We start from the raw sequence: 20651 nt of genomic DNA, 5'->3' as shown, positions 1-20651 counted from the left end.
TTCAGAACTCAGAAGAAAAATAAAGCCACTTCAGTGTTTGTAACAGTGCAGTGGTAGTCAGTGCAGACAGGAAGCTGGAAAACAGTAGAAACGAAGTGTAATGTCCTCGGCTTTAGAGACAGGAGGCGGAGTAGGGGGATTCACTGGAGGGAGGGGAATTTACAGCAGCTGCAAATAAAAGCTCATCCCTAGCTTTGTTGTATTCGCTTCCAGTTTACTTCTCTGGCATCCTGAGGTTTAAGGGGCAGATACAAATTCAGGTTCTAAGGTGGCTTGCTGAGAGATCCCATACCAGGTTAACCATTTCATGTCCAAATCGACCAATAAAAAATTGAATTTTAATCTGAATAACCGCAATATCTACCGGTTAGAAATGGGTATGATCCATCCTTTCTAAAGCCTTTCCTGGGTGTAAGGCCCTTTAGAAAAGCTTGTGGTCTCAGAGAGCAACAAAATATCCACAGAAAGTCCTTTCTTCAGTTGTACTTGCTGACGTCAAGGGTTGAATATCACAAAGTGGAATCATCTAAGAATAAACCCTGGCTTGTGAGTATAGTTGCTACTCTAGCAGGAGTACGTAAAGTGGTGTTGCAGTATGCGATCAGACTCCCTGGCCCCGAGTTCGTGGGTGAAAAAGTACCTGTGCTTTATCACAACTCCAAGCGCAGGATGTGTGGATCCCGTGTTGTTTAGAAAAGCTTTGAAGTGTGGCACTGTGAATTCAGTGTAGCTTTCCATTTCAAGTGAGAGGATGTGTAGGTTCACGTCAACTGAGATATTTTCCTTGGTTTTCCTCTTTCCCACCCCCCTGGCTTCTTTCCCACCCCTCCACCCCCCTTGGTGGTTGTTTGGAGGGAAGAACCTTTTAGGGAGGACCGGATGGATTAAGCTTTGGAGTGTCTTGAGCTGTAATCATTAGCTGGTCAGTGAAGGCAGTAAAGGAAAGAATGTTTATTTGCAGCTTTTTGCTTTGAGACTTTTGTACTCATTCTTTTAGGAGTGCTGTAATCTTAACTATTCACTTGGGTGGGGGGCTTCTGATGGCCTGAGGCAATACAAAGGATATTTTAATGATCATGGTACTTGGCTAGGGCTGGGTTCCCAGGGCAGTTGTGATCTCTGAGTTGGAAAAAAAATCACGTTGAAAAACTGTCTTAATTTTACAGAAAGTGGAAGCTCTTCAATAGTTATGATAAATATTTGGGAGGTTCTCTGCTTTTGAATCCGTATAAAAAATGGGATATGTGAGATAAAAGGAACATGAATCTGCTGCCCTTCTGCTCTGAAAGCAAATAGGCAAATGCCAAAGCAGAGGTCTGATAATGTGATGGTGTAACACTATGAGTAAAGTCTGCTTTTGCTAATACACCCCAAGATCAATTTACTCTGTGTTGTAAACTACAAAGAGCATTTTTGAAACTGTTCTTAGGCCACATTTGGATTTCTATTCATCCTTCATTTAAGTTTATTAGACTTTGAGGGACCCTCTACAGCTGCTGTTTGAACTCCAGCGTAAGCATGCACATGCAGAGCTCGCTAATGATTCAGTTAATGAGAATGGTCATAGAAAAGAGGAAAATGACAAGGCAGTGTATTTTGCAAGTATTTTTCTTTTTCTTCCCATTCATCAGTTTCAGTAGACGTTGAACCCTTTCAAGACTGTGTGGATTCTTCAGGACTTTTCCAAAAGAGGGTCTGAAGACCCTCCTGTTGGTAGCATGTTCTTCCTTGTTAATGTGAGACTCTTCTATTGTACGTGTCTGCTTAGATTTCTGCCTTTCCCTGTTTGGGGAGTTAGGACCCAAAACCTTGGCTCCCGGCTGAGCTTAGGGCACTGATTTTGATGTAAACCAGGTGTGGTTACCACACTTTTTATTATTAGAGCTATAGTTTGTACAAGAAATGGCTTCTTTAGCGATGTTAGTATCCACCAAGCGAACAGCAGGAATCAGTGTGGTCTGAAGCCATTTGACGCTTCAACCTATTTTCAGCAAATCTAATGGCTTGGCCTAGAAGCCTGCGGCGTCTGTTCCCATACAACAATGCAACTACACCAGGAAATCAAGCTGCTGGATATGAATTGTGGAGAAGACTGCTGTGCAGCTGCTTGATGTTGCGCATTGAATGAGGCATGTGGGATGCATTCATGTAAATACTGAATGTACTGTAAGGCTCTGTGTGGTTTTCAGGAGAGTCTCTTTTGCCACATTTTTGAGTTTTCATCTTGAAATGCAGAGTGTGAGATAATGCCAGGAAATGTGCTATTGATATTTGTTATACACAAGCAGTATGCAATATTTGCGATTTTGGGAGAAAAAAAAAGAGGTTTCTTCCATTCTGTACTGCAAATGCAGAGTGTTTGCTGTGCTTCTGCAGCAGGTGGAACAAAACCAGTGAGGCGCAGATGATCCCCAATATGCATACAAACTCCGGATTTCTTCGGTGAAAGTGCCCTTGGAAAGTTCAAAAGCCTAGGATATCTTCCCATTCAGCCTCTGCAATATGCATATTGAAAAGGATTTTACAAAACAAGTCATCCTTTTACCATTGCATTTAATCTTTTCTCAGTACCCACAGAGATCCTGTGAGTTCAGAAGTTGTTCTTTCTCTGGGTAAAGGATTATGCTTTTCTTAATATTGATGCTTATAGTTCAGTTGCTTCCCAGAGGAGATAAGATCTGAATTTCGGTGAAAACAGGATAGTGGATAAAGCTTGTGAATCTGCTTTCCTAGGAAGACCTGAACAGCTTTAAACAGGCAATTGTCAATCAGTATCCTTGTCTGTGTGTTGCTTTTGCAGTGAAAAGCCATGCCTGAGTTTCTGATGAACAGTACGTTAACTTCAGGCACCAACAGTTTAATTTCTGGCTCTCTGATCTCATGATGAAAAACTGTGAATGCAACACTGAGTGGTTTATTTGGGATTTTAGACGTGACTGTTTGATTCCTCTGACATAGGGTGCTTGCCAGATTTCTTCCGTTTTCCCAAAGTCTGTCTTGTTTTTAGGAGGAGCCAAAAAAGGTTTGTTTCACATACGACCTGTTCTTAAATTTGGAGGGGAATCCACCTGTGAACCACCTTCGCTGTGAGAAACTGACTTTCAACAACCCCACCAAGGAATTCAGACGCAAACTCATTAAGGCTGGAGGGGTAAGTGCCAAAGGGATTGGAGATCTGAAGAGGTTCTGCTGAAATGTGTAGTGATCTCGTTTTGCTCTGAGGTTTCTTTTTAGCTGCAGCCCAGCAGGCTACAATTTTCTATGTTCATCTAAAGGATGACCCAGCCAATTTTTACTCCTGGTTATACGACTGCAGCACTTGAAGCAGAACTAAACCATTGCTAGTGTGATTGGTGGCACTTCATTTTTCAATTTAAATGTGACCATTAATATCAGAGCAGTAAAACCCCTCTGGAAATGGAGATCTGTGGATGTGGCACACTGTCCATCAGGCAGTTACAGTTATCTGTGACCTTCCTAGTGTTGTGAGCTGTATCAGTGTAGAAAAGCTTAAGAAAAGGGAGAGGCTTCTAATCAATTCCTTACTCATTTTTGCCACAGGAAAGCTTAATACTTAGTGCTTCCTGGTCAATAAATGTCCTCTGAACCCAAGGTCAACTCCTTGTGGCTTAGATAATAAAAAAGTAAGGAAAAGTGTTGGAATATACAGTGAAAATGGGTGTGGGAGGAAAAAAAAGTACTCTTGAAGATACGGGTTGCCACAGCGGATGGACTCTTACTTCTGGGAAAGTAATATGCAGTGATAGACTAAAGAAATGATCTTCAAATAACTACAAGGTAAATGGGTACAAGCCACAAAGTACATGAAATTTTTAACTACACAGAGGATGTCTTGACTGTATTCTGTGACACCCCCAAATATGGTAGTGTTCTCTTCAAGGATTTTATTTAAATTGATCTTAATTGCTGACTAAATTTACTTCTGAAAAAACATCTTTCTAGCCTGAAAAAGTAAAAATGTTGTGGGGAAGTTTGTTGATAGTAGATCTCAGGAGTGGCAAGTATTCCAAGCTGATCTGTCTGGAACTTCCTTAGTGTGCTGGTGTTTTTCTGTACTGGGCACAGAGGAAGGTGCTTATTTCAGCCATAGGATGGCTGGAACATCACTTGCTTTCTAGGAGTTTCACACTACATTATTGCATTCCTTACGTATAAAGGTGTTTCATCTGTGAATCACTTTTGATGCCATCTGTCCTGTGAAAATTTTTGTCAGGATTATTCTGACAGAACACAGGGGAAGTAAGAGGGAATGTGTTTCATGGAGCTCAGTGCTTGGTGTTAAGATCGATCTTGTCAGGGGAGAGACTCAGGGCCTGGTTTGTTCTTTTTTTTTTTTTTTTTTTTTTTCCTTTCCTGAATGAGGGAATTCAGCTTCTACTAAGTTGATGAAGTCTTGTTCATTCCTTCCAGATCTATATTGCTACCCTTTTGCAGGATAAGAGCATTAGCAGCAGAACACACAGTTCTTGTCCAGTGCTTTATTGCCTGCTTGTGCTCAGAATATTGGCGTTCCCTTTGGGAAAGATACTTGATACTGCATGTTGCCTTTCATTTTTTTGTGTGTGGTTTTAATGTTCTGTGTTTGAGGAGTTGCCTTGAAACTGAGCATTACCTAGACAATATTTTTTTATGGCCTTTAAGCAGGGGAAAAAACATTCAAAAGATGAATAATAGTGGCTTAATTGAGCGAGTGACTTAACATAATCATGTGTTAATAGTCCATGCAACTTTACTCATACATAATTTTTCTCTTCTTTATTACTAGGTAATGGTAATGCCAGAAGGAGCAGAAACTGTTTCAAGGCCAAGTCCTGATTATCCGATGTTACCCACAATACCGCTTTCTGCCTTCTCTGATCCCAAAAAGACCAAACCATCCCATGGGTCAAAGGTCAGTGACTCATGTTTTTGTGTCATCCTGAGGTGAAGAAGCCTTTCAGGACTTGCTATTAAGAACTTGTTTAGCAGCTCTTTCTGGCTACTTCTGATTCTGAAACCTTCTTGCTTGTACTCTGTAGTTCACTAGCTAATGGTCTGGAACTTACCATAATTTAGGAGGCCTTTTTATGATTTGCTAGACTTCTCTCCAGGGAAATATTGAAAAGAAAATTAAATGTCCAAGACAGAATTTTTGGTGAACCGTATCTTTCTCCTGATTTGCTATGCTATAGCAGATAAAGTTGAATGAAGTCCTCTCTGATTACTCTGACTTGTATACTTGATGCTGAGGATGAATTATGTGCATCTTTCCGTGCCAGTCATGTAAAGCTGTACTCCTGAGTCCTTGCCTACTCAGCCTTGCTGCTTAGAGATGGAATCAGTGCTTCCTCTGTTGTTAGGACTGCTTGGGGTAGTGGTGTAAAGAACATAAAACATGCTGCACTTCATCAAACAAGTGATTTCAAGATTAGACGTTTGCATCCAGCAGTATCTAGTTCCTGAGACTTCAGGAGAACCTTAGGTTTTCTTCTTTCACTTATGTGAGGAAGCTATTTTTGTATAATTCTACATAGGAGAAACAATCCACAAGCAATGTGTTTTGAAGCAGATTACATACACTTTATCAGCCTGAACAGTCACAAATATTAAGAGCATTTAATTTTATAGTATAATTCAATTTTGATACTCATTTTCTTCAGGGCTCTAAACACTTCGGGCACTTCAGTCATGCTTTCTGATGTTGATGTTATGAAATGGAATAGACTACTTTCCCGTTAGTGGCTGATTTAATTTTGGTCAGGAATTAAGCATTAGAAAACACAGAAGAGAAACAAAGGGCTCTGACACAAGCTCTGGTGAAAATTGCCAGTAGCTAAAGAGACAGTAGTGTCCTGCTTCTCTTCCTTCATGTGCACGTGTGTTTGCATCTCAGAGTGTCCAGTTCATGTGTCAGTGTCTCCCTACAAGACCCACTTCTGTAAGTGTTTTAAATTCACTTAGAATTTGCAAAGGAAGTACTCCTTTGCCTTCGTGCATCCCTGACTCCTGGGGTGGGCAAGGTCCTAACGACTGGTGTCTTAAAGCTCTCGATAAAGGTGATAAAATGCCTGCTGATATCAGAGACTTTGGTTCTCTGGTGGTTGTGGGGACTTATGGTATTTTTGCCAGGCTGCAATTGGGTTGATGTGGTGAGTTGGGGGCTAGGCTGCAAACATAGCTTGCATTTGCCATGGATGTGATATAACCTTAAAGAAACCTCTTTCTTTCTCTCCACGCCCCCCCCCCCCCCCCCCCCCCCCCCAAAAAAAAATGTGGCGTGAGGTATAACTTTGTGTTAACACTGCTAGACCTAGACTGAGTTTCCCCTTATCTGGCTTCAGATATTAATCCTGCAGATTAAATCTGAACTAAACATCTGTAGTGATGGACTTGGCAGTCCTGGGTTAACGGTTGGACTTGATGATCTTTAAGGTCTTTTCCAACCTAAAAGATCTTATAGATGTTTATAGACTTCTGCTTATAGACCATGGAAAGGAAGAGGCGTTTGTGAAACATGTTTTGTCCTGTCATAACGTAGATGTTTAAGTGCCTACTGTCAATTTCTGTCCATCAGCTTTAGGGAATTCTAGATGTTTACCTCAGAGGTAGATAAGTACGTTATACATCTGTGGGTGGATGTCTACATGAAACAAATGCTTCAGTGATTTATGAGAATGTGTTTTATAATTCTTCACGGAGCTTCAGTTTTGTACCTACCTTGCGTGTTTCTGCTGCTGAATTTTAGGATGCAAACAAGGAAAGCAGCAAGGCATCCAAGCCACACAAAGTAACCAAGGAGCACAGAGAAAGGCCAAGAAAAGACTCTGAGAGCAAAAACTCCTCCAAAGACCTTGAAAGAGAACAGAACAAGCCTTTGAAGGACTCCTCCAGAAAACCAACTGAGAACAAACTGCCTAAGGAGGAGAAGGCACCTCCAAAAGCTGCTTTCAAGGAACCAAAACTGGCCGTGAAGGAGACCAAACTGGAGAACACTTCTCCAAAGGGTGGGCCGCAGCCGGAGTTAAAGTCTTCCAGCAAGAGGCCCTCCAATGTGGAGTCACCAAAGCCTAGTGCCAAAAAACAAAAAAAGAGTAGCTCCAAAGGGGTAAAGAATATCCTTGGGACATCTCCCAGAACCTCGTCTTCCTCATATCCAGAGAAGAAACAAACCAAGGAGATGAAGAATGCCAAAGTGGAAAAGGTAAAATCAGAAAGTGAGGCCAAGGAGATCAAAAAGCCTGTGGAAATGGAGGAGTCGAATTCAGAGGATGAAACTTCTTTCAAGTCAGAGGTGAGTAGGGATTTGTCCTTTACCAGAAATTTTAAGCATGCTGTTTAAATCCCTGCATGAAAAAGGTGTTCAAAAATCTTCCCTCAGTCAAGATAGGGAACCAGATTGGCAAATGCTTAGGCTGGGTTGTATCTCAAATAACTCTTCTTTGAAAATCCTATCAGTATTAATTGTTACTGCTACCTGGTTTACCTCCTGTTTAGATACGCAGTTCTATTAAGGTTTATCTGCAGGCAGTTTTCTAAAAGCCAGAGTTTAAGGTTATGGTCTCTCATTCATCCCTTGCAGTGACATTTATAGAGCTAGGGTATAGTAGGCATAGATACACTTTCTGTCTGCCTATGATAACATAATGTTTTTGAACGTGAGCTTAATTCCGAAAAGGAGAAAATAATTTCAGTTTTGTTTCTGGAAAAAAAAAAAGGTATTAAAATGTAAATAAACCCCCCTATTCCTGACGTGGCTTGTGAGAAATGTGCTATTGGCTACAGCTCAAAATACAACCACATGCCACTAAACCTAAATAAGTTGTGTTGTAAAACATAAAAGAAATTGTTATTGTACTACTATTTTTAAAAGCTGTCTAAATATTTTTCCCTTTTTACAACTATGAACATTACTCATCCTCTGTCTTCTAAAAATCATTTTCCTAAAGAAGGCAAAAAGAAACGTGGGAGGGGAAAGACAACTTAAATCCATACTCTCTCTACTTTTCGCCTGTATATTTTGTATTTGCTATAAAGAAGCCAGATAATGTCACAGGAATTTCTGAACAGCTTCCTACTGACCACTTTTAGAAAGATTTGTTTGACTAGAATAAGTCTTCTAGGGACAATTCATATTATGATTTAATCAGCACCGTGATAAAGTAAGTAGTGATGTGTTTATTTCAGAAAGGATTTTTTTGCAAAGGATTCCCAGTAGAAGAGTTTATTGGGGAAGTGATAATTCAAGTTACTCTGAAAAGATATTTTTTTTCCAGATTGATTAAATGTATAGCTTGTACATTAAAAAGAGGCAGCTCCTCTCCACTTCGGCCTTATACCTGGAGCACATCAGAGCGTAGCAAGCCCGTCATTTCTGTACCAGATACATGGCCCTCACTGCGAGCTTCTGTACTCTGCTGATCTCTGTTAAGTCCTGAGTGTCTTGTACTTCATTATTTCTTAGGTGTCATCCATCCCCTTGGGACTCACCATGCATCTGTAAGCTGATAGTGCTGTTTAGACTGTTCCGTGAAACCACAAACTGTGGTTGTGGGTCCACAGCGTCTGCTGCAGTCCTGTCCTGCCCCCACCAAGCTTTGTATGCTTCTGTGTCCTCTCTTGCACCAGCTCTTGTGTCTGTTGGATGCTTGACAGAGGTATTTGAGTGCTAGCCCAGAAGGAGGGTAGGAATACTCAGAGTGTGGTGGAGGGGGAACCATGGCAGCTGCCAGTCAGATCAGCTTAGGTTTCGGTGGAACTTGAAGCTTAAGGGTATAACTGCATAATGCATTGGCATCGGCAGAGAAGGCTCTTTGAGTTCCTTTTCCGCCCTGGGGGGTTCTTTTTGCTCCCAACGCTGCAGTTTGCTACTCCATCGTTTGTACTGGTACAGCTGTTTGTGGATCTGTGTGGTAAGCCACATCACTAAAGCGAATGAGCAGCTGGAGGTGGACTAGGGCCCGGAAACTCTTAAATCAGCTTTGCTGCTGCAGCCAACATATTGTGCAACATGCTCTGAGGCTGCAACTCCACGATTGCTTTGAGTTGACATCTTTGCAGGCTGCTGTTGAAAGGAACAGTCTTGCTCTCATTTGTGCTGCTGGCATGAGAGCTCATGTGACTTGCAGGAGGCTGGAGGAGTTTCTCCTTCCATTTCAGTCTCTGCTGAAAGTTAGTTGTCCTTTCTTTTTTTTCTTTTATTTTTTTTCTTTTCTTTTTTCTTTTTCCTTCCCCCGTCAAGTCCAGTTCCCTGAACTGGCCTCATGCTTGGCTGCCTAAATGCTAGTGCTGACAAAAGGGAGAGGCTGAGATGTGAGGACAGGATTGCTTTTTTCCATTGTCGGCATGTGCTTTTGTCATATCATGGTGACAGCAACTGCAGCCTGAGCATGCAGAGCATGTCCAGCTGGAGGCCTCCTCAGCGGCTGGAATAGCTGATGGGGTTAATGGCAGAAGGAGAGATGGGGTCTGTACAGCTCCTGACTTCAGTCCGTTCGGTCATTTTAAGGGAACACCTGTTGGATTTTCAGAATGAAGGATGTTAGGGTTGAATCCGTGGGTGAGGCACAAGAACAGTGCTCCCTTATCTTGAAAATACTGCTCTTTACTTTCATGTTGTAATTTTTCTAAACAAATAGGGCTGCTGCGGTGTGCCAATATAGCAGATATCGGGATTGTTAAATTATTCTTCTTTGCTGCTGAATAATTGACAAGGGTTGTAATCCTCCTTTTTGACATTGTAAAAAGGCAGAGAAAATAGTTGAATAAATGAGATTCTTAACAATACTCAGTGATAAATTATAGGGGAGGGTGGTAGTGGGATGAAAGTCCTGCCACCGCTTTCACCGCTTTCACTTATTAATGCCCAAAGCTGCTGCTGTGCCTCTTTCTACCTGTGTATGATGTTTTTATAATAATGATGTTTTGTAATAAAATTTATTGTTCAGTGGGAAGGTATGTTTTTTCTAGCACCAGGATTTGGTAGTGGAATAGGTGGAGTCTCAGGAGTGGTGCAATGAAGTTGAAATGCTGCATTTCCAGGGAATTAACTTTCAGAAAGGCAAAATAATATTACAGTACAAACTAGGTCCTGCTAAGTAACAAAAAAAAAAATATCTTTAAGATGGTTGTAATAGTTGCTGCTGCTATTGGGGATGAAATAGTTGCTTTAGCCTTCACTGCCACCTCGTGGTCCTTTAAGCTACAGCCTATGATTGTTGTACAGTATTTGGTTTTATGTTAAAAACATATGTAGCAGTAAAATATTGCTGCTGGATGCTGTTACTAGCAGTAACTCATCATATCTTTTTAGTCACTCTTTACTGCATAGTATGCTTCTGGCATTTCTGCTGAATACTGACAGTCAGCGGAGCTGGTTTCGCTAGAGTTTATCTGGTTTCCGTTATGTTTTCACAATAAAGCGGAAACAGTACAGAGGATCACTCAAACTGGTGTAGAAACAACTGTTTTGAGGGTATACTAATAAATTGGAACTAATTTTGGAGTTGAGTGAGCTAGTGAGGGTAGGCATCCTTTCCGTCTTTAATGATCAGTATGGGGTGTTCAGCAGGAATGTTGGTGGGTTGCAATAAATACACTTTTTAAGACTGCTTTGAAAATTGTCTAGGTGATACGCCAGTCATCTTTCACATTGGAAAGTAAGGGATTTTTTGCTTAGACATTTTTCAGATGCTATATTTCATCACTTGAGGCTATTTGAAACTAGTGGCACGAAGGGTGTTGGTGGAAGCTGTTGATGCTGCTGCCCAGGAGTGCTGAGTTACAGCGTGCCAAAGTTTTCATAAATGTTGTTTCTATTTACCTTGCATTTTGTATATTGTCTGTAATTCCAAGAACTGCATTCAGTGATGTATGATGTTGTAGAGTGCTCAAATGCTTGTCTCACTGTGCTTTGTGCTCTGCGCTGGTTTTCTGTATTAGAAAGGTTAAGATTCTTTTTCTTTTTTTTCCCTTTTATGGGGGGTTAAGTCTGTCCAGTCCAGCCCTTCCAACTCCAGCTCCAGCTCCGACTCCAGCTCTGACTCTGATTTCGAGCCATCTCAGAACCACAGTCAAGGTGTGTTGCAAGAAATAAAATTTGTTAGAATCTTCCTTGCGTAACCTTAAAAGGCTCATGAGAATTAAATCTGTTTCCCCAGCACCATATATAAGGCTAATATGTTTCTTGTATGCAACCATGCGTTGAAGCTGTGACACTTCAGCAAGAAAAGGCAATAATGTCATAGCGTAATCAGGAACAACTATTTTTCTTCTTTTGGCAGTCAATTTATGCGTAGGGTGTCTCTCTGGATTTGGTTCTTTCCCTGTTGACTTTGGCTTCTGCCTCTGTTTATAAATGTGTTTGCTGCTGCTTGATCTATAGTGTCACCAGAATATTTCTCCTCCAATCTCATATATGTTTTATTAAAAATTGTAAGTGTGACATTCATCACTTTGCCAGTGCATACCATAGCTTTTCACATTCCTCCACTGATAATCCAAAGAGATATACTGTGGCAATAGTAAACGTTCTAACCTTAGCAAATGCTCTGTTGCTACAAGTACTGTCCCTTGAGTGGCATATAAAATAGTCCCCAAATGCATGAAAAATGTGTCCCTTTGTTTTCATTTCAGAGGAGGGCGGGAGGGTTTGGGGGAAGGCTAGGGTGGCTTTATAGCAGTTGTAAAGTTTTATCAACTCTGCTTTAGTTTTGAGACTGGAGTAAAATTGTCTTTTAGCAAGATCTTTGTGCAAGACGAAAATAGCAGTGACATCTTATTGGAAAATCGTCATGTATCTTAATAATAACTAGTCCAGTTTATATCAGATAGCTCGGATGGAGTTCTGCCACATGTGTCCTGGTGTTGAATTGCTTTCTCCCTCTGATCCCAGGCCCGCTGCGCTCGATGGTGGAAGATCTGCAGTCAGAGGAGTCAGATGATGATGACAGCTCCTCTGGAGAAGAGGCAGCAGTCAAAGCAAACCCAGTCAGCCGGGATTCCAGGTGGTAAAAAATCAGGAGGAAAAATGTTTGTTGTCTTTTTGCCTTCCATGTTTGGTATTTTTGAGTGCCCTCCATTTGGAGGGAGAAATCAAAGTGATGGGGCTATGCATGAGAGGGAAGTGTGAGAGGAGGAGAGAAAGGGCAGATGTGTGGAGTACTTCACACGGGGCGAGGACACAGTTGATGAAAACAGCAGGATGAGAACAGAATTGGATGAGGAGAGATCACTGGAGCTCAAAGAGAGGAAGCCACTGGGAAGTGGTATGTGTTGAGCTTGCAGGTGTTAGTGACTGAGCCCCTTAAAATAGTCACCTAATTGTCATCTTCAGATCTCTGCTGAGCTGAATGGCGTGTGACACCTTTGATCTGCAGAGATTAGAGAAGTGTTATGGAGGCTGTCAGCATGTGTGTGCTTCTTCCTGCATGTGACTGGTACAAAACTGAGAAGTCTTAGTCTTTGCCGATAGTGTGTGCTGACAGTTGGTTACTTGACTCCTATGAGATTTGCTTACCAGCTGTTTCCTGCTTTAGTCACTGGAAATAGTTGAATTTCATCCTTCTCCCCTCAGGAAACGCTGTTGTAGCCAAGACCTGGAGTCTCAGGCTGAATATTTGAAATGCAATGCCTGGCCCAGATTTGAAATTATGCTTGTGTTCACCAAACACAACTAAAAAAATCTGTTGCACTCTGTCATTATCAGCTAAACAGGGTTAGAGAGACTTCGAAGGATATTTTTTAGACCTTTAGAAGAAAGTTAATAAAACAGTTTTCCAAGCCCATCAAAAGTAGGACACCTGCTATAATACATCTGTAAGGCCACGAGAAGAATGAGTATAAATAAGAAATCTCAAAGATCGCAGCAGAAACACTAAATGCCCCTTTTTTTTTTTTTCTCTCTCTCTGTTGCCTGTGTTCTCAGTGGAAGTGTTAGTAAGCCTCTCACGTGGGTACTCGGTGACCTTGGAATGAATCACCAAAATGAACAGTTGCCATTTGTGAAAATTTGGTGGTCCTCACTCAGTTGTTCTAAGGGGACTTGTGTATGAAAGAGTTGAACTGCCAGCTGTAATGTGCAAACTAAAACTCACTGCTCTGCCTGCCCAGAGAATGGAAGATGGCAGAGGCAACACAGCCTGGGGAAAAAAGGGATTCTTGGAAGTTGCAGATTGACCGTTTCTCCCAGACAGTTCAGTAGTCTGTAATAAAGAAGAGAATGTCACTTAACTCTGCGTGGTTCAGTTGACAGCCAAGTAAGTTTCCTATTGCCTGGTGATGCTAATTCTCTGCTGCTTGTTTTTCAGACTGAGCCTTAGTGACAGCGACAGTGATAACAGTGCAGATTCCTGCCTGCCGAGTCGAGAGCCACCTCCTGGCCAGAAACTGCCCCCAGCAAATAACAAGGTATTGCATCCTACCTGCCCGCACAGTGCTGCTTTCCATCACTCTTGGTTCCTGTTGTGTTCAGTCTGTGGTGTTAGTTCTCACTTGCACCAAATTTTCCCCATTTCACTGTCTTCATCAGGCAGGTAATTTCTGTTCAGTGCTGTGCATCCAACCCATTAAACAACCATGTTGTCCTAAGTAATACTAGTCTCTAATGTTGATTTCTTTTACCCTCAGGCATCTGGAAGAAAAAGCCCAGAGTCCTGTAACAAGCCAGAGAAGATCCTGAAGAAGGGAACGTACGACAAGGTACATTTGAGGGTTTGCATGTCATAGAACTGTTGGGTGCTCCCTAACATTTCTGTGTAGAAAACAGTATAAATCAGCCTAGCCTGTTCACATTGTTCTGTCTCGGCAGGTTAAAAGCCTGAGTGTAATGAAAAACAGATGTGGAAAGGACAGACTTTGGAGAGTGATGCTGCAGAAATTGTGTATATTAAATAGATGGACCCCCAAGTCATTTCAATATGCAAAACATTAAATTGTTTTATTTGTTTGCCCTTTGTCTGAACCAGTGATCAAGCTACTGCTGCAGTGGCGAGTGCCTCTTCATTAAAAGGCAGTTTTCATCTGTCTTTGATCTTACAAATGAAGGACTGTTTGATGCTCTGCTTTGCTGGTTTAGTTAAAACCTTTGTTTGTTCAATGAAATTCCCTTCCTTCTTGCCTCCAAGGAAAGTGGAGCAGTGTACATGCTTCTAGAGAAAGCGTGGCTAACTTGCAAACAAATTGCCAAACCCCAAATTGTCCAGAAAGTTCTCCTACTGGTTTTTTCCTTAAAGAAATCAATCAAGTGGGAGCTGAGTATTTTTCCTTGGTCTAATCATTGAGGTCCTTACAGTAATCAAAGAATCAGTCTGTAGCTCTCACTTTTCTTTGTTAGCAGGAGAATATCACACAGGTTAATCACTTAATGTTAGGTGTAAGTGTGATCATGGAGATACTCGCTTGAGTCTCCTGTTAGCTACAGCATCTTCCACTGTTCATCATAGCTGAGATGGCTTATCTGGGGCAAGGTTTGTAGGTAATGGTATATTTTATTAGACTACTTAATGCAGATAGGAGAGGACACCCTTGAGAGCCATTGAAGAGAGTGCCTGAAATGCCATCAGCTTTTCCAGCCTTTTTCAGAGGTTTTATAAAAGACACTAGCTGTCCCAGCAAGCGTAGCACTCAGTACTGCTGGGGTGTTTGGGGGGGAAAAACGCTTTTCTCCGTGTTGACTGTACCGGGGGGTGGGGGGCCCTTTTGGTTTTTGTTTTGCCTTGACACAATTACTTAAATGAGTTCAGGTTTGCTGATAGGGCCTGAACAACTCTGGGGCAGCTTTATAGATTAAGATTCTATGCCGTGAACGATAGCGTGCCAACAGAAACTTGCCTTGTTGGCTGCCTAAGTAATACAAAACAAATATAAAGAAAAAACAAACCACCCTTATATAAGAGCAATTAACATGTTGAGCTTGTAAACAATCCTGCATTTTCCATTGTGGTGTCTGTGAAACTACCTTGGGTATATGGTGCACTCAAAGAGCTTTTCCTTCCCTGCACACAAGTCATTGTTCAGCAGATTGCTGGGGTGTTGGTCACCGATGCAGGTATTTTCAGGTAGTGAGTAGTTTATTAGTACAACCTGCTGATGAAGAACTCGCACTGAAGTACACCTTGGTGAATGAGGTCCTCTAAACTCAAAAGGTTCTGACCACTTGTAAAAGCTGGTTACAGGTGTTTGCTTAATGGTGGTGTTAAATAGTCTTTGATGGTCTGAAGACCATCCGTATTTATGTGAAGGCTTTAATCTCCCAGTACTTGATAAGGATGGAGGAGGCAGTAAAAAAATTTAGGGAAAAACTGGGAATAGGAACATGTCTGCAAGGGCCTCAAGTTCCTCTGATCCTCGCTAGGAAAGTCGCTTTGGCAGTCGTACAAACACGCCACGTATGTCACTGTTTCTGTTCATGCCTCCTTTACAGGCCTACACTGATGAATTAGTGGAGCTTCACAGGCGACTAATGGCACTACGAGAGCGCAATGTGCTACAGCAGGTAGAGATCATTTGTCAGCTTTCTGGCAAGCTGTTGTACTCTGGTAATCTTTGTGTCCAAGAGTCTCAGCCGGACCCCTGTGATGCTTAACCTTTCACTTGCCTCTCCTTCACGAGAGCGTCTGGTTCGCTTTGAAAGCAAAGATACGTAGAAAAAAAAAAACCCACAAAACCAGATCTGCATGCAATGTTTTTGTTGGAAAAGATAGAGAAGTGTGGTTTGTGCATCTTTCCTTTGCCAGCAGGCCCAAAGCTGGGCTCCCTTGGCTAATTTGGAAGGAAAGAAGTGTGCCCGTGTCACATTCAGCACCGAGCTAGTCAGGCGTGCAGGAGGAGCTGGTTTATTTTTTGGGGAGAGTATTCCCTTCCTGTTGCGAGACGTTCTCATCTCTCAGGCTATTCTAAAGGGATGAGAAAGACTGGATGGGTTGCTTGGTATCTGCTGGCTTTTCTGCTGTAGTTAATCTTTATGGGGTCTCTGTATACATCGTTGCTTGTCTCCTTTCTGTACAGATTGTAAATCTCATTGAGGAAACCGGGCATTTTAATGTTACCAACACAACCTTTGACTTTGACCTCTTCTCCTTGGATGAGACAACCGTCCGTAAGCTGCAGAGCTACTTGGAAGCAGTAGCGACATGACGCTTGGCCTTAGAAGTAGGCTGCTTTTGAAACCAGAAATCCCGTTTATTGGTACCAGGAAACGAACCCATGGAACTAGGCCTTCTTATTCTCTCGATTCACCCGAAGCACTGCCTTAGAGAACAGCCATGCTCGATGAATGCACAGCCAGCTGCACTTTCTTGTAGGCTTCAAACAAGCACCCATATTGCTGAGTCTGTCCTCCCTAGCTTCATAAGTATGCTTGGGCACAGGTCCTGAGTAGAGCAAAAGATGTGCTGCACTTAGCCGCACAGTGTGAACTTTTTGGTTTTACTTCAAGCAACTGTGTTTTAAGAGCACATTTTCAGGCGTCTCTGAGATCTGAAGAAGTGTGGATGATGTTTTCTTCATCAAATCTAGGGACCAGCCTGCCTGCGGAGAGCTCTAGTGAGTCCCGTTCCCTCCAGCTCTGTGAAGAAGCGTTCGTGCTGTGTAAGTAAGATTGGCTTTTACAAAGCTAGCCGAGAGACTGATGACAGAGGAGGCCTCCTGGGGTCCTGCTGGTCTGCTGCAGAGGAAAGGGGACAGATCCCAGTTTTGATCACTTGCCAGTTAGTTCTGCCACGGTTCGGTACAGAGCACTGCTGTAATTTGGCTCCCGATTCCTACAGGGCATCGTTCCACGCGCAGGACCTTCAGCCTCCTGCAGAGACAGTTCGTGCTCTTTGAAGAGGCCTCTAGAATCTGCTGTCTCCTGCTGGGGTTTTGAGATGTCTTGTTTGTTGATCTGAGCTCCTAAACAAAGTCTCACTCCTTTCAGTCTGCTTTAACTGTAATAGGACTACGAAACTGTAAGCTGTATATTTTATATATATATTATATATATGTATGTACTGTATGTATAAGAAGGGCCTAGTTGGGTCTTATGATCTTAAGGGTGTGTTTTTCTGTTATGTTTTTTGATGGCTATGGCAGGGGAAGGGCGCTTAATAAGATTTGACTTGTTTGTTAAAATGCCTCTTGTGGACAATTTCTAGTGTGTGGAAGCTGAACAGCAATCTTCAAAGCATTTCGTGCTCTGGAAGGGGCTCACCTGTCATCTTCTCATTTGTCAGTGTTTAATAACTTTGCCAAAATACGTGATTGGTTTTGTTCTATGTTCTCAAAGAGGAATCTCCTACAGTGGCCCCTATAGTAGTGGCTGTACTTTGGGAAAACCAAAACAAGGGAGAATTTTTATCTTTGGACGCACCTGGAAAACGCTGATGTAAAAAACCAAGTGAAGTCAGGTTTGCTTCCTCCTCCCTTTCTTGCCCTGCTGCCTGGCCAAGAAGCGGCAGGAAACAGTAAACACTAATCCGGAATCTTTCCTACGTTCCTAGTTAAACTAGTATTGACTTCCACGTGTTGTCTGGGTGGGTGTGACGGAAGTCCCATAGCTTTCATCAAGACTGCATTACACTCCTGTTCCCTAAATTCAGTCAGGGGTTGGTTTTTGTGTGGTTTTTTTCCTCCCTCTCTCTTTTTTTTTTTTTTTTTTTTTTTTTTTTAAGAATTGCTCTGTTTCCCCAATCAGTGTGTAAGCTTTTGCCAAATGTTCAGTGGGCTGCAGGCAGCGAGGAGGGGAGCAGCAGTCCCGAGGAGCCTCCTGCTCATGAGTGGCCCTCCGTACCTGTGAAAGCCCCGTGTGGGAGCAGGGGGGTTGCATCACGCCAGGGTTTGCTGTCCCTTCTCCATTACGAAATTGCGGTCCCTTGTTTTGGGTTATCCCTTTCTTTATCATGGAAATGTTGCAACTAATCAACTTAAGTGGCAATATGATGATAAGCTTGTTTGAGTTGGGTCATGTTGACCCGATTCCCATTAATTTTGTCTTTGTACCATCTTTCATGTGTCGTGTGTGTATATATATATATATAAAAAAAAAATCAAGCTCATGCCAGGTGCAAACCCTGTCTCGACAGTGATCTCAGCTGTTTTCTTTCTTGATGGACAATGCCAAGCCTGGATAGAAATCCTGTGCAAAAATGTACACTGAGAAGGTGGAGGACAGTGGGAAGAGGAGGAGAAGCTGCAGTTCTGTCCTGGTTGGCAGTGGGATGCACAGCGGTGGAGGACGGAGGACGGCAGACGCAGCCCACGAGTGTCACAGACTCGCCCGTGTTCTGCGTTAGGTGTGGTGGGTACGTGCAAGCTACTCACGGTCTCTGTTGGGCCTGTGGCGTGGAGGAGGCAAGCCTTGTGCGGTCACTACAGCCCCAACCTCTGCTCCCTGGGCGTGCAGGGGCCCCTGGCACGTGGTGCCTCATGTCCGCTGCCCCCAGTGAAGCAGGGGGGTTGGTGATGTGGTCCCCGAAGCAGTAGGAGCGGCGGTGGTAGCCAGCCTGAGCCCAAGATCTCCCGAGGTCTTTGCCTCCTCTTTCCACCCGGGCGACCTGCTCCCACAGCTATTGCATCGGTCTCGCCCATCCTGGCAGCACTTCATTTCTCCTGGGACTCTCAGTAGCTTCCAGAGTCACCCACGAGGGATCGGAGGTGCCACCTCCCTTCTGCCCCCTTCTCCTGTAACGCTCCGAACGGTCGTGCTGCTCCCAGCCAGTCCAAGAACACGCGTGGGAGGGTGTTCCTGAACTCCGCTGGAAGGGGCTGCCCGCGGCCATGGCATCACCTGTCCTGGAACCGACTTTATTCGTGAAGTCTAATGAGCATTGATAAGAATTTTGTTTGGTTTTTATAAGAAGTATTTTACACATGGATTTTTTTAGACTGTTTATAGTCTCCTTGAAAACCTGAAATAGGATTGTTCCCCCAGCAATAGTTCTTTTCCATTGTGTGCACATGCTGATTTGTTACTAAAAGGTTTCTTGCAAGTACTTAGTTGTTCTACAGAGTTGTTGTTTTTTGGGGTATGTGGTAGCGTCGGGGACCACAGGAGGAATGACTCTGCAAAAAAGAACGGTCATGTTTGGGCCTCGTCTTGTGTCCCCCTCTAGTTACATATGAACGAGTTCCCTGTGTAGATTCTCTATAGGCTGGCTGAATGCTGTTCTGAACATGCCGTGTACAGGTATTTGTGGATAAAGTGTTTGTTCTTGTGTCACTCTTGAGAGCATGGATGGATTATTGTACTCTAGGAAGGAGGTGGCAGTGCTGCTGTCAGCATTGCTTCAGGTCTTCGAGGATGTGTAGTAGCTTGCATTGTTAAAAAAAGGAAAAAAAAATTATCCAAAATTGACTTCTAGCCATAATGGTTTTTCCAAGGAAAATGGACAGAACTCTGTTACTTTTCAGTGTCCTTCGTCTTGTTACTGAAGGCGTGAACAAGTGCTGAGCAGCCTGAAGGCTTTCAGAGTCGCGCTGAATTGAGTCGTGTTGGAGGTGAGATCAGGATACAGCTTCTCCTTTGTCCTTGGCCTTTGTATTAAAGGGCAAAAGAGGGGTCGGGAGTGTTTTCCTGCTGTCTTGGTCTGCGTATGTATTAAGCCTTGAGGCTTTGATTACTGACATTTACTGTTAAAAAGAAAAAAAAAATGAAAAAAGAAAAAAAAAGGGATAGTAAGGCTGGCTGGATTCCAACAGACCAGCTGAGGAGTATTGGACACGTAGGTAACGAGACTGGCTGTGCTGCGGTCAGGCTGAATACATGGAAGTGCAATGATTTTGCCACCAGTTCTATTGCAGTGTGCGGTGGTAGCATCAGAACTAGCAAAGCAATTGATGCAACAATCCAGAAGCAGTTTTTGTCAGATCTTGAAGGTATTTGATGGTGAGAGAGGTTGAAACTTCCCTTACGGAGCTTGCCCCGTCGCGTTCTCTGCAAGCAGAGACCCGAGTTGCTCTGGTTCTGCAAAATTTCAGCTGCCGTGTTGGCGAATGCACTGGAGCATGGTGGGGATACTGGGAGCTTCTCTCTCCTGGCCCCGGCGCCTGGCACTCACTGGCTGGAGCGCTGCTGGCGCCAGCCCTTGTGCACCTTGCACGAGTATTACTTCCAAAACAAGGAAATTGATCGGTGTTGCTTTCCCCGGGGGCGCGAAATAGCCATCAAAAACTGACAAGATGAGTTTGCACTCCTAAAAGAAAAATGTAAGTACTTCAACTTCTAGATAATTTTTAATTGTATTTCTGCCTAGAGCCGAGGTATTAAATACCTTGTCACTTGAGGATTTTAAAAGTTGTGTTGGGAAATGAATTCTTCACTCAGCTGTAAGAAATTCAGCTGGCCCAAGACTAACTTCAAGATTAAAAAAAAAAAAAATAATCATGTTTGTAATACGTTACAGGATTGTTTGTCCTGAATTTTAAACTTTTTGTTAAATTTGTGGAACTATGGAGGAATTTTCTAGAAAAAGTGAAATAAAGTAAGATGGAAAAGTAAAACTGCAAGCATATTTCGTTTGTTGTATTTGCTTCTCCAGGGACAGTGATGAGGCTTCCTTGAAGCACCGCCGCCCGCCCTTCAGCTCTGCCAGCCCCTCGCCTGTGGGCAGCGCCGGGGCATGGCTGCTGGAAAGCGAAGGAGAAGGGGGCTTGTTTCTGGCGCAGGATGGCTGTGGAGG

General features: G+C 43.0%; 1 protein-coding gene across 3 annotated transcripts in view; it reads left to right on the top strand.

Annotated features, from left to right (window-relative positions):
- The window catches only part of MLLT1 (MLLT1 super elongation complex subunit), a 32452-nt gene extending 11925 nt beyond the window's left edge, over positions 1 to 20527 (top strand). The window contains exons 4-12 of one of the 3 annotated variants that reach the window (XM_040591611.1): positions 3008 to 3151; positions 4787 to 4912; positions 6746 to 7291; positions 10978 to 11074; positions 11891 to 12002; positions 13305 to 13404; positions 13624 to 13695; positions 15419 to 15490; positions 16003 to 20526. In XM_040591611.1, the coding sequence (XP_040447545.1) occupies positions 3008 to 3151; positions 4787 to 4912; positions 6746 to 7291; positions 10978 to 11074; positions 11891 to 12002; positions 13305 to 13404; positions 13624 to 13695; positions 15419 to 15490; positions 16003 to 16131 (1398 nt within the window). In that variant the 3' untranslated portion in view covers positions 16132 to 20526. Of the gene's footprint in view, positions 1 to 3007; positions 3152 to 4786; positions 4913 to 6745; positions 7292 to 10977; positions 11075 to 11890; positions 12003 to 13304; positions 13405 to 13623; positions 13696 to 15418; positions 15491 to 16002 lie in introns of all 3 variants that reach the window. The other 2 variants (XM_040591612.1, XM_040591613.1) reach the window with 2 other exon arrangements.
- Positions 20528 to 20651: the final 124 nt, after the last annotated feature.

The sequence above is a fragment of the Falco naumanni genome, chromosome 4 (genome assembly GCF_017639655.2).
Source record: "Falco naumanni isolate bFalNau1 chromosome 4, bFalNau1.pat, whole genome shotgun sequence".
In the NCBI taxonomy this organism is placed as follows: domain Eukaryota; kingdom Metazoa; phylum Chordata; class Aves; order Falconiformes; family Falconidae; genus Falco; species Falco naumanni.
This window is presented reverse-complemented; position numbering and strand designations above follow the sequence as displayed.